The 12,577-nt window shown below is 44.6% G+C and overlaps 2 protein-coding genes and 1 pseudogene across 2 annotated transcripts; 1 reads left to right on the top strand and 2 right to left on the bottom strand.

Moving 5' to 3' along the window:
- Nucleotides 1-734: 734 nt before the first annotated feature.
- On the bottom strand, nt 735-3,514 carry LOC119420772 (keratin-associated protein 5-1). Its single transcript, XM_037688198.1, has 2 exons — nt 3,441-3,514; nt 735-1,443 (listed from the first exon to the last, which is right to left on the bottom strand). Exons 1-2 carry the CDS (start codon nt 3,512-3,514, stop codon nt 735-737), a joined length of 783 nt encoding a protein of 260 aa, XP_037544126.1.
- Nucleotide 3,515: 1 nt separating this feature from the next.
- Nucleotides 3,516-4,415, top strand: LOC119419857 (protein sprouty homolog 3). The gene has a single exon (XM_037687223.1). The coding sequence runs from the start codon at nt 3,516-3,518 to the stop codon at nt 4,413-4,415; it is 900 nt and encodes a 299-aa protein (XP_037543151.1).
- Nucleotides 4,416-6,940: 2,525 nt separating this feature from the next.
- The window catches only part of LOC119420771, a 261,041-nt pseudogene continuing 255,404 nt past the window's right edge, over nt 6,941-12,577 (bottom strand).

Genomic DNA, 12,577 nt, shown 5'->3' with positions numbered 1-12,577 from the left:
GAGAACGTGAAAGCTTGAAAACTGTGGGACGAGGACGACGCTGAAAAACGTGCAGAAGACAAATGGATCAGAACAGAGTGCACGCTTCATGAACGTTCACTGTGCGTGAACTGAACTGGCTGCTCCTTCTAGACAGATGGTTCTGGGTCCTGGTTCTGACAGGCCGGATCTGATCTGAACGGTCCGTTTGACCTGGTCCCTGAGGGGTCACCTGCCTGCTGGTCTCTTAGCAAGACGACCATTTCTGTGTGTGTGTGTGTGTGTACACTGTGGTTATAAACTTTTAAACACAGAGTTTACCTCTAAATCAACGCAGTGTTTATGTGTCTGTTAGCTAAATATCTGATGAAGCACTGGATGGATGAGAGGCTTCAAACTCTGCTACAAAACGAAACAATCAGCATCTTTCAGACCGAGGACCAGTCTCAGTCCAGTCAGACTCCTCACATCTTCTCCTGGATGCAGGTTCCTCAGCATTAAAGGTCTTTAGGTCCACTCAATTTAATATGGCCGCCACAGCCAACTGATATTAGCAAACAGTGAAATGGCTAAAAGTCTGAAAAATGTACAGATATTAAGCTCCAGTTTGGAGTGATGGTAGCTGAGAGTCATTCCCAAACTGGACTCTGAGCACAAACTCCTTCATGGACATGCGTTAAGAACAGCGGGGTCTTTATTTTTATTCGTCTTTATTATTAAACACAACACGAGGAGAAGAAAAGCAACTTCTTTCATCAAAGCTTGTTTCCTGTTTTGGAATCAAACCAGGATGTGAATTGGATCGACCTGTCAATCAAATCTGAAGCTGCAGGCGGGATTCCTCCGTGGCAGTGGTAGCAGTAGCAGTGGTAGCAGTAGCAGTGGTAGCAGTAGCAGTAGCAGTGGTAGCAGTAGCAGTGGTAGCAGTAGCAGTGGTAGCAGTAGCAGTCGTAGCAGTAGCAGTCGTAGCAGTAGCAGTGGTAGCAGTAGCAGTGGCAGTAGCAGTAGCAGTGGTAGCAGTAGCAGTGGCAGTAGCAGTGGTAGCAGTAGCAGTAGCAGTGGTAGCAGTAGCAGTAGCAGTGGTAGCAATAGCAGTGGCAGTGGTAGTAGCAGTAGCAGTGGTAGCAGTAGCAGTGGTAGCAGTGGCAGTGGTAGTAGCAGTAGCAGTGGCAGTGGTAGCAGTAGCAGTAGCAGTGGTAGCAGTAGCAGTGGTAGCAGTCGCAGTGGTAGCAGTAGCTGTGACAGTAGCAATAGTAGCAGTAGCAGTAGCAGTGGTAGCAGTAGCAGTGGTAGCAGTAGCAGTGACAGTAGCAATAGTAGTGGTAGCAGTAGCAGTGGTAGCAGTAGCTGTGGCAGTGGCAGTAGCAGTAGCAGTAGCAGTAGTAGCAGTAGCAGTGGCAGTGGTAGCAGTAGCAGTGGTAGCAGTAGCAGCTGGCTAACGGCTGAACAGTCTCAGCTGTTTTACTGGCAGGACAAAAGCAGTTTAAGGAAGCGTCAGCGGTCACAACGACATGAACGATGTTCTGTTTGGACTCTTCTGCCAGAAGTTCTTTGATAAACTGCTGAAATATTTGTGTCGTGTTATTTACTCTTCCTGTGATTAATGAGCTGCTCTCTGGCAGTGAACTAAACCAAGAATGTTTGCAGACATTAACCATGCCTGTGAGTTTTAGAACACAGATAATAAGAAGAGCAGATTAAAAAGTAAGCCTCAGACAGGCAGTTGCTGTTTAAAGTGTTCGTTCTTTGACTTGTATAAACTTTTAACTTTTAATGTGGAGCTCCAAACAGGACTGGGTTTCTCCCTGGAGTCAGTAAAACTGTTGGCTCCTGTGGGGATTTCTTCTCTGGAATCGTTGTTAAAAAAAACATTCTTCCTCCTAAACTATCTGTCAGATCAGAGGCAGTGTGTTCGACACAACGGTACTTCTTCTAGCTATTTAACTGTCAATAATGGTGTGCCACAAGGCTCAGTTTTAGGACACACTCTCTTTACAATCTATATAAATAATGTAGGTCACAACATTCTTGACGCCTCCTTGCATCTCTATGCTGACGATACAGTTGTTTACTGTCGAGCTAAAACTGTTGCCAAGGTTTTCCAGTTCCTACAGTCTGCATTTGACATCATCCAGTCTGACTTGTTCCATCTCAAACTGGTGCTAAACGCTGATCAAACCAAAGGGATGATGCTTTCAAACAGAAAGTTGGTGCCAGCTGTTCTTCCTCCCCTCTCATCCATGCATGGTGTTCCTATTGAGTTTGTAGATTCTTCCAAATACTTGAGAATTTTAATGGATGCACATCTCTCTTAAGCTGCATGCTGAAAACTTGATGAAGAAACTGAAATAGAAACTGGGTTTATTTTCAGAAATAGATCTTGCTCAACTCTGAATGCCAGAAAACACCTTGTAACTGCAACTTTCCTACCGGCCATTGACCACGGTGACATTATTTACAAGAATGTTCCTGCCAGCTGCTTGCAGATGTTGGATGCTGTCTATCATGGTGCGCTAAGATTCATAACTGGTTGTAACTCCCGTACCCATCACTGATCCCTGTACTCACTGGTCAGTTGGTATCTACACGTAGGCTCTCACACTGGTTCATCTTCATCTATAAATCCCTCCATGGTCTGCTGCCTTCTTATATCTCCTCCCACATGTCACGTCGTCAGTGCAGTTACAGCGTGCGCTCTCAGGCCATCATTACCTGCAGCGTCCCCTCAGTGTGGACTGAACTCAGCAGAAAGGCCTTTACTCGACTCATGGGACCTGGAACACCTTGCAACAGGAACTGAAGCTGTTCACTTTGATTTCAAGTGATTTTAAACATTTGATGATGTCATTAGGAAAATTTAAACAAATTTGTTCCTGTTTTTAGTATTTTACCTTGTTTTATATGACGTCTTGATTTGACTGTGTTTATAACTTTGATTTTAATTGTTTTATTTGTTGAATTATTGTCGTCTTTACTTTATATGTTGTCTGTCTAAACCAGGTCTGTCTTGTAAATGAGTCCTCGTGACTCAGTGAGACTGACCTGCAGAAATAAAGGTTGAATGAATGAATGAAGTTCTGGCCCAGTGAAGCTAAACTTTATCATCTGATTTTTTCATGAGAGAAACAGAAAAATTAGAATAAACCATGAGAAGTAACGAGTGCTTCAACGTGGATCAAATGGTGCCAATAATGAACTTTTTCAAAAGGTTTCCTTCCCTTCACCTTTATCGACGGCTGATTACCTACCAGCTCAAATGTTTGATGGATTTGGATCTCATTCATGTTTAAAGAAGAATAATCTTATAACAAGCAGAATGATTGGACCTAAATTTGTTTTTGATGTAAACAAATCAACAACTTCTGTCTACAGCCTGAGTTTGACTGGTGAGATTACTGGAAGATAATTTAATCTCAGCTGATCACAGCTTCTTCTTCTGTGTGTTTGCAGAAATGTCTGACGTGCCGTGATCTTTGGCTGGACCTCCTCCCCGGACCTGGCGTTCGGCCCTGGTACCGCCCAGCTGGATCCCCATGATGGAACCCACTCGTTCCTTCAGAAATGAGATGGACTCAGTGCTCTCGCTGGAGCAGATCCGGGCCATCCGGGCCAACAATGACTATGTGGACAGACCCGTGGCGCTGGAAGCAGCATCCCAGTCTGGATTTTACTATGCCCACGAGGACCGTTACCCTCATGGGGTGTTCAGTCATCACTCCCAGCCTTCCTTCTCCTCCACCCTGTCTCGCAGCCAGAGTCAGCAGCAGCATGCTCATTTTTCCCACCTGAGTCGCTCCAGCACCGTCAGCTCCTCCATTTCCAGAACCAGTGCCACCTCTGACCAGCGGCTCCTGGCAGGTCTGACGCCATCTCACAGTGGTTTGGGTTCAGTGGTCCATTCTCAGCCTAAAGGAGAGCTGAAGCCCGACGCTTCGTTCAGTAAAGTCCTGACAGACGATGAGGTGGACCTTGGCCTCCACTCGTTCATCTGTGAGCAGTGCGGTCGCTGTAAGTGCCAGGAGTGCTGCAGCCCTCGCCGCCTCCCGTCCTGCTGGGCCTGTGGGCAGCGCTGCCTCTGCTCTGCTGAGACCGTCGTGGAGTACGGTACGTGCCTGTGCTGTGTCAAAGGCCTGTTCTACCACTGTTCGGCCCAGGACGATGAGGATAACTGCGCCGACCGGCCCTGCTCCTGCGCCCCGGCACACGCCTGCGCTCGCTGGAGCACCATGGCCCTGCTGGCCCTCTGTCTGCCCTGCCTCTGCTGCTACCCCTCTGCCAGGCTGTGCCTTGCCCTCTGCCAGTGTGCCCATGACCGGGCCACACGGCCCGGCTGCAGGTGCAGCAACACCAACACAGTGTGCCGCAAGATATCCGCCTCCAACCCAAACGCTGGTCACCCCTCGCTGCGGAGCAAAGCTCTGGAGAAGCCGTTATGACACGCTTGGAGCTTTTTAGCTGTGCAAGAAGAAAAACCATCGCTAGCTAAGAGTCGTGACATTGTGACCCACCTACAAGCCTTTGACAATCTGACCCGCCCACCACGAAACAGCTCAAGAGGGACCAAAGCTTCACGGTGCCAGTTCTTGTTGGAGACTCTTCTTGAAGGTCAAACAGTCGTGCGTCACTGGAAAACCCCTTTAACCCTCAGCTGAGACTCACGGACAGGAAGAGCCCGTCTGCGTTCTGCGGAGATAACATCTACTTGTTGTTGAGCCTCTTTCCTCCCCACCCTTTCCAGAAGGAGCTCGCACAGAGAGGAGGCCAAGCGAGGAAGGAAAGACACCTGTGGCACGCCCACCGTCTCTCCCAACAGCCTTCTGTCCTCTAGAACAAATCCAAAGCAAGAACGAAGATGAAGTGACGTTCAGAGCGCTCGGAGTGAAAGAGAGCGACACGAAAAGAGAAACTGTGGCAGTTGAAACGAGAACACGGGACCGTGCACGGCACAAACTGCTGCCGAGCTCATTTGTAAGAGAAAAGCACTGTGAGGTAAATGTTTACCCTCCACGCCCAGAACTGAACGGGATTTAACCGGAGGAGGATGCATTTGTTGTGAGACAGAGTGTGTGTGTCCTCAGCCTGTGTGTGTTTGTTGTGTTGTCAGCAGAAGCGTCCCTGATTTTATTTTTAGCTGCTTCAGCCGAGCTTCAGGGTCTGCTCGGGTTTCCTCTTGAAGTCAGTCTGTCGCCAGCCGCAGCCCTCTGACCACCTCCTCCACCTCCTCCTCCTCCTCCATCCTCCATCCTCCTTTTGACGTCCAACCACCAGTCGGGCTCGTCGCATGTCGACGATGATAAAACAGCAGCTGGGACTCCAGCGTCAGAAAAGTGTGATTTAAAGGACCTGCATCTAAACGTGAGGCCGATAAATTCAGTGCCTTGACAAAAAAATAAAAATTAGTCTAAAACATCAAACAAACATCTGCCAGTCAGAACAAACTAAAATAACTAAGTTCATCTTATTTTAAAAACAACAGTTTTATTCATTTGGTAAAAACTTTAAAATAATTGTATGTCTCTTGCAGTATTTAGTGCTAACATTTATCTGCAGGGCCGATATTTTAGGCCGATATAGGCGATTGGGGACATATCGGTACTGGTGATTATTGGCCCATTGTGTGCCGATACAAACACATAATTCTCACCACTAAAGCACTGGGAACGGTCGTTTCTTTGATTAATTTATATTTTTGTGACACGATAACTTTATGGTGAATAGAGGAGGAGAGAACACGGATGCACGTTAGGACGACTGGTTCAAGACTTCAAGAGTTAAAACAGGTTTAAAAGTAGCTGTTTACTGAGACTGTTGGGGGGGAGGGGGCGGGGGGGGATAAAAAATGTCCAGCCAGTATATCAGTTATTGGAATTAGCCGTGTCCTCCCAATATCGTTATCGGTGAAACCCAAACTTTCCATATCGGTCGGGCTCTAATAAATATTACTAAAAACTAAACAGCTGGACGAGTTTTATTCAAACTTTCAGAACAAGAACCTTGAACCCACAAGGGATTAAACTTTGGAGGCAGCCTGATGGCCCCAAGTCTTCCCACGTACAGAGCTGGTAGTAGCTGAGCATCATCCCCAACACTCGACCGCTCACACATCCAGATCTGTTGGATCACGAGGGCTGACATGATCAGTTATTTTAAACTGATTTAGTTGAATCTTTTCGTCGTGCGGCTGACGTCTTGACGCACGTTTGGGACGTCGGGTTTTAGCTGCAGTTCCTTTGAGAAGCTCGTGCACTAAAAGATGCTTTGAGAGCATCGTTAAAGCGCCATGACGCTCAGGTTGGGACCATTTGAGGACCCCCACCCCCTCAGGGTCTCCATAAGGAGGAGACGTTTTATTGTCTCAGGGCTGAAAGTGAAACTTGGAGCTCGTCATCCTGAGATGGGACGAGAAGCGTCCGACCCAGCAGACCATCCAACGCCCTCACGCTGCAACTCCCTCCTGCCTCGTCTGCCTTACAGCTCAGACGGCTAAAAGCCTTGAGCTGCAGGTCCACAGAGAGCTGATCCAACAATTAGCTTCCTGTTAGCTCTTAATGGCCAGAGGCCGGGGGGGGGGGGGGGGGTGTGTTGGAAGATGGCGATGGAGGGAAGAGAGGATGTTGCCATGAGGTCAGATGAGCTCATGCATGTTGTTTTTAAAGCAGATAAAACGACACACACAGGTCTGAGTGTGTGTGTTTTTAACTCTGTGTGTGTGTGTGTGTGTGTGCTTTAGTGTGTGTGTTAGCACAGACACACACCTGATACGTTGAACGTTGCGTTGCCATATTTTTATATGTAAATACGAGCTCTTTTTATTCCACTTCACTCTCTCACGTTCACCTGGTTAGTTCGTGTCACAGCTAAAATTTACCGTTACGCACGTGATCCGGTCGGGAACGTTTGGGGCAACTCAGGCAACAGGAACGTTTGGGGCAACTCAGGCAACAGGAACGTTTGGGGCAACTCATGCAGTGAAAGTTGCTGCAATGTTCTGCTCTTTGAGTTTCAAAATAAAAGCCTCGGTGTGCTTGAAAACTGCATCCATGTTGGTTTTCCCTGCAGGACGTTCGGTTCATGCAGGAACACAAAGTTTTCAAAGAACCGACTGTGACGAAGGTCTAATCTGATGCAGTGAAGGTTTTCCGTGCACGCTGCCCTGAATGCTTGTGTCCCTGGTTCTACAGGAACAGCCGGGTTGAAACCGGAGGACTTTAGTTCTTTAACATTTCAGATGTTCTTAAAGTCGTCTTGATCAAAACTTCTAAAAAAGATCTTTCAGCGTTTGTCTTTGGACTTTGGCTGCTTTCACGCTCCGTCTCAGTGCACGTGGTTCAATGAACACAAGACAGCTGTTGAGTTTAGCTCCGACAGTTTGATTCCCAAAGAGCTGAAAACTTGGCGTAGGGATCAGCTGAAGGACGATCACGTCAGGTCTTAGATGAACTCCAGACACAACTTCAAGTTTCAGTCGTTCCTCTGAACAAACATTTGAACACAGATTTTCTCCAGATGGCTCCTGAACACATCGTTTCCAGCTCCTCCTCAGAAGATCAGGAAGCCTCTTTGTCAAACGAGGAAGAGCAAAAAGATGGAGGAAGTTTTGAGTCTACTTCAAGCACATAGCCAGGACAGTTGGACCAGGTTGATCACACTAGGGAGAGGTGGGGAGTGATTTGCACGTAAGTTCAACTCAAAACTCCCTACAGTTTTATATCTTTTTTTAAGTTTCCCAAATGAGAATCAAATGGTTTTAAAACAAGGGTTGAGTCATTTTTGTTGTTTTTATTTAGATTTTAGACGTAAGCTTTGTTTTCCTGCCCAGTCTGATTCAAGATGGCTGCCAAAGCTAATTAACAGCCCAAACGCCGTGAGTTTTACAGATGCTGAGCTAAACTTGACCCGTCACAAACTCTGAGTAAATTCACCAAACTCTCTGAATTTGTTCGTGGCCGGTGATTTTCTTCAACGAATAGTTGAAACTTTTTAAGCACATATTTCATCAGGATTCTGTCAAAAAGCAGCCGAAGTCCAAACAGGACGTCTGAAAGGCCTTCGCCAAGTCCGAGCTGGCGATGAAGACCACAGTAAACCACGAAGAGTTCAGACGTGGGGATTTATTTGAACGTTGGCAGTTTTATAAACTTTGTGCTGTTTCTGACGTTATTTATGAGACGCAAACCTTAGAGACTTTTACTTTGTCTTCAGTTGTTCCTATAACCTGCTCAAACTGAGAGTTTGGACTCATTTATCTTGAAGGAGACATCCCCGTCCTCCGTTAAACCCTTCGGTCACGTCTTGGTGCTCGTTTCCTTCAGACAGAAACACGCGGCACAGTTTTCATTGGACTCCTCTTTTGGTTTCAAAGCGATTCATTTGCAGTCTCTATACATCAGAGAGGTGCATTGTGGGGGATGAAGTCCACTCAAAAACATTAACATGTTGAGAGTTTGAATTTCCCGCCGATCTGTTTGTGCTGAGTCCAAATTAGAACTGGTCTTGACTTCAGTACGTTGCGCAGACGTTCGGCTGCTAACGCTGCTGATGACCATCATGACTAACCTGCACCCTCCTCCGTCACGTGTGCCGACCCGCCTGTTTGTTTCCGGACACGCCCAACATTCCTCCGTCAGGAACCGACCCGCTGCTCCAAACGCTGCAACCACCGTTTCTCTTCGCGTCTTCACCGCTTTGGGTGCCAACCGGCTCCTCGTGTGTTGTAACAGATTTTAAAGGAGAGTATATGGAACAAAAACAGTATATATATAAGAAATAAATCTAAAATGAATATATTATATATATATATATATATATATATATGGAACAATACGCACTTCACACCTGGGTCCTTCGCTGTCATCGCTTCATGGATATTTATTTAAAAGGATGCAACTTTACCGGAACAATCGTGACGACGAGTTTTAATTTGACAGAGAGTCGTGAGACGAGGAGCGCCGACGTTGTTGATCGTCGTCGTTTGACTCAGTTTCTGTTCCTGTTGGTGCGGCTGCTGACGCCCTCCTGGCTGAAGATGAACCAATAAAAAAGTTTCCAACAACTAAAACTGTTTGAGGCTCGTTTGATTGTTTGTACACGACATCTGGATCGTTCTTCCAGCAGTTCATGTAATTCTGTTGTTTGTGCGTGAGATCGGGGGTCGAAAGGACCAAGTGCAGGAAGAACTTATTAAAAAAAAGGATCACATTAAATCATAAAACCATAGTTTAGACAAACAGAGGAGCACACGAAGAACAGAGAAGACCGAGGAGTTCAAGTACCGGGAGGTGATTGGTGGATGCAGAACAGGTGAGCAGGTAAACGTTGGAGAGCTACCTGAAACACGCTGAGCTGTAAAAATAACTGAAAACGTTAAAAAACACAAATAAAGGACGAACAGTGAAAGAAAATAATAATTCAAACCAAGCAGCAGGACGTTGCAACAAGTTCCCACAGAAACAAAGAAACTCTGAATTAACTTAAATTAATTAGTTTATCTCAAATTAAACGTATCACCTGGTTGAAAGCATTAATTTTATGTTAATTTCCAGAAAAATAATTTTAAAAATTACATTTGTTCAAAGGGAAAATTAAAGTTGTTAAAACCATAAATCTATTTTTTATTTTGTTAGAAATCAACAACAAAGTGGAAAGAGCTAAAATAAGCTAAAAAAAAAAGGGAATTAGCTGATAAAGTTAAAATTAGCATAAAACAGCTAAATAGTAGCTGAAATAACAGAAAAAGTTGAAACTTGACAAAATAAGCTGAACAAAGCATAACACGCTAAAATTAGCAGCAAGAAGTTAGAAGAAGCACAAAAATGTTGTAGTTAGCATCTGAAAGGAGCACAAAACAGCTGAAAGTAGCTGAAAAATGTTTAAATTTGTTGAAAGCAGCTGAAGCAGAACAAAATGTGAAAGGAGCAGTAAAAGGTTGTGAACAGATCTAAAGATATGAAGGAGGTAAAATGAGCTCAGTTCATTTTCTATGAGAACAAAAGGGCAGAAAAGGCTAAATATTTAAAACAGCTAAAGTTGCACAGATAAATGCTGAAAAATGTACGGAAGAAAAATGTATCACAAGCTTCATAAACATTTACACAATTCTGCCACTAAGTTAGCCCCAATGTAAATGTTTGTGTTAAACTTGAATGCAAATAGCTGAAAACAAAGATAATATTCAAATTATCTCCAAACATTCGAAATCTTTTCCCACTTGACCACCAATTAAAAATGTGCATTTAAAATACAGTTTGCACTTAAAATGATACAATTTCAAACTCTTATTTTTTAAAACCAAGACTTTCAGTTTCAAACAGTAATTTGAATAAATGAGAGCGGTTGTATCAAAATATTCAACACGGAGCTTCAAACTGACGTTAAACCTTCAGAAGAGGTTAAAGCAATCAATAACTAATCCATGTAATCTTTATTAGATGCGTTGATTGAACTAAACCCGAGTGAAGCTTCACGCAGTTAGTGTTCTGTTCATGTCAGTTTTGGATTTGCATCTCCCCACAGCTTCAAACTTCAAGCTTCCAGGAGAAAATCTTTTTAAACTCTGACAAAATGGAAAACGATGAGAGTTTTAGTGTCTGCAGGGGCTTTGAGAGGAAACTGTCAAGACAACTTTATTTATAAAGCGCGTTTGAAACTGCAGCTGTTACCAAAGTGCTTAACAATAAAAATCAATAAGAAGAAAATAAAAAATTATACCAGAAATTAACTAAAAACATCAAAAGAAAAACATAAAATCAGCACAATGAAATACTAAATCAGATCACACTGTGTTAAACGTCAGAGAAGACAGATGTGTTTTAGAAGAGACTTAAAAACTAGGGAAGTGGCCTGTCGAATGTTGGGGGGCAGATTGTACCAAAGTTTAAGGCCCACAGCTGAAAACCCCGATCTCCTCTGAGGTTCCACCTGGTTTTTGAAAGACCAAGTTTCCTCGGGATTGACCCCAAAGGGAGCAGATACAGTGAAAACAGAAGGGTCCAAGAATCAAGCCCTGCGGAATCCCGCAGGAAAGAGGTGACGGAGCAGATAAAATATCACCAACATTCACACAAGAGCTCCTGTGATTCGTAAAGCAGTGAGAGATGGAAACAAACTGTACCGAAGCTTTTATCAGCTGTAAAAGACGAACAATCATTGTAAGAAAGTTGAGAAGTTAGTGACATCACCAGGGTCCAAGTTAAACAAAGTGGTAAAATCTCTCAAATTAACCAAATTTAAGCTGTGAATGGGTTAAAACTGTCTTCATCTGAACTCCAGCGCTCCCAACAGCCCATTGTCAACACCATGACACATCAGCGTATCTCAGAAACACCAGACCGTGCTCTGCTACAGAACTCAGTTTCCTGACAAACTCACATTTTATGAGTTTTTAATGCAGATTTTCAGACTTACAGCAGGATGTAGATGTTCTGATGGAACTAGAGTTGTACTAAAATAAGAACATTGAACACACTGAGACACGCTTCATGAACCTTTGGTTTTCTTAATGACTTCCCGTGTTTCACGTGTTTGTAGACGATGACGAGCTGAATGTGTGCACCCCTCGACGCTCACTCTGTTTGACCCATAAATAAGTAATCAAGGCTGGCTCAGACTAATGGCTTCCTGAAGCAGTGGATACAAAAGTGTGTGAGCGTGTGCACGTTGGACAGACACACAAAGAACAGGAGACGATCAAGGCTTTTAGCATGTTAGCATGTTAGCATGTTAGCATGTTGCGTGTCGGTTTCAGCAACACACAAAACGTTCGGCTGCCACCCTTCAGCTGTGGACCCTGAGAGCTAATGAAGGAAGTTCAGAGTCCTGCAGACAGAACAACACGCCAACATCATGGCAGTTTACACACACTCATGTGCGTGCGACACACAAACACGCCGCAGACTGTGTGTGTGCGTGCAATAAACATGCGATAGAGAAACTAAATAATGCATGAACGCTTCTCTCCATCAGCTTTTACCAATAAACTGATTCACGACACTCCCCGAGATTCAGTCACAACAGTTCCCATCCACGACCTCTGACCTTTGACCTTTCAGATAGGATAAGGATATCTATAATAAACACAATCTCAACTCCAAAATTTGGCACCAAAACATCTCAGAACTTTGTTCCAGGAGAAGCAACAGGCTGTAAAAGTAAGTGGTACCAATTAGAAACAGCATTTTGTCCAGAGCTTAATTTGTAAACCAAACGACAGCGGAGTGCAAATATCATGGTGGGCACACCAGGGGGTTGGGGTGGGGGGGTCTGGGGGTCCTCCCCAGGTTCTGTTTGAAATCATTGGAAACCACATCCTCTATACTAAAGAAAAGAGGGACCATCCAGCCTGTTATCAGCCCACAGGTCAAAAGCTTGCGTCTCTGATGCTATGGGGATGCATTAGTGTAATTGGCAAGAGCAGATTACACATCTGGAAAGACTCCATCCATGCAGAAAAACATTTACAGGTTTCTATCTACAACATCTGCTCCCATCCAGGACTTCTGAACAGCTAGAAATCTTCATCAGGCCATTAAGGGACAATTATTCCTCCAAAACAACCAACACCTGGTCTGCTCAGGTCCTCAAAACCTCCAACACCTGGTCT

This window comes from Nematolebias whitei, chromosome 14 (assembly GCF_014905685.2).
Source record: "Nematolebias whitei isolate Nwh7 chromosome 14, NemWhi1, whole genome shotgun sequence".
NCBI lineage: Eukaryota > Metazoa > Chordata > Actinopteri > Cyprinodontiformes > Rivulidae > Nematolebias > Nematolebias whitei.
This window is presented reverse-complemented; position numbering and strand designations above follow the sequence as displayed.

What these genes read in the sequence shown, in the direction of transcription:
- LOC119420772 (XM_037688198.1), bottom strand. Translation starts at nt 3,514, where the DNA reads ATGGGGATCCAGCTGGGCGGTACCAGGGCCGAACGCCAGGTCCGGGGA. An exon ending in CCAGCCAAAGATCACGGCAC is followed by an intron (nt 1,444 to 3,440) that starts GTCAGACATTTC and finishes TTGTCCTGCCAG; the next exon opens with TAAAACAGCTGAGACTGTTC.
- LOC119419857 (XM_037687223.1), top strand. Translation starts at nt 3,516, where the DNA reads ATGGAACCCACTCGTTCCTTCAGAAATGAGATGGACTCAGTGCTCTCG.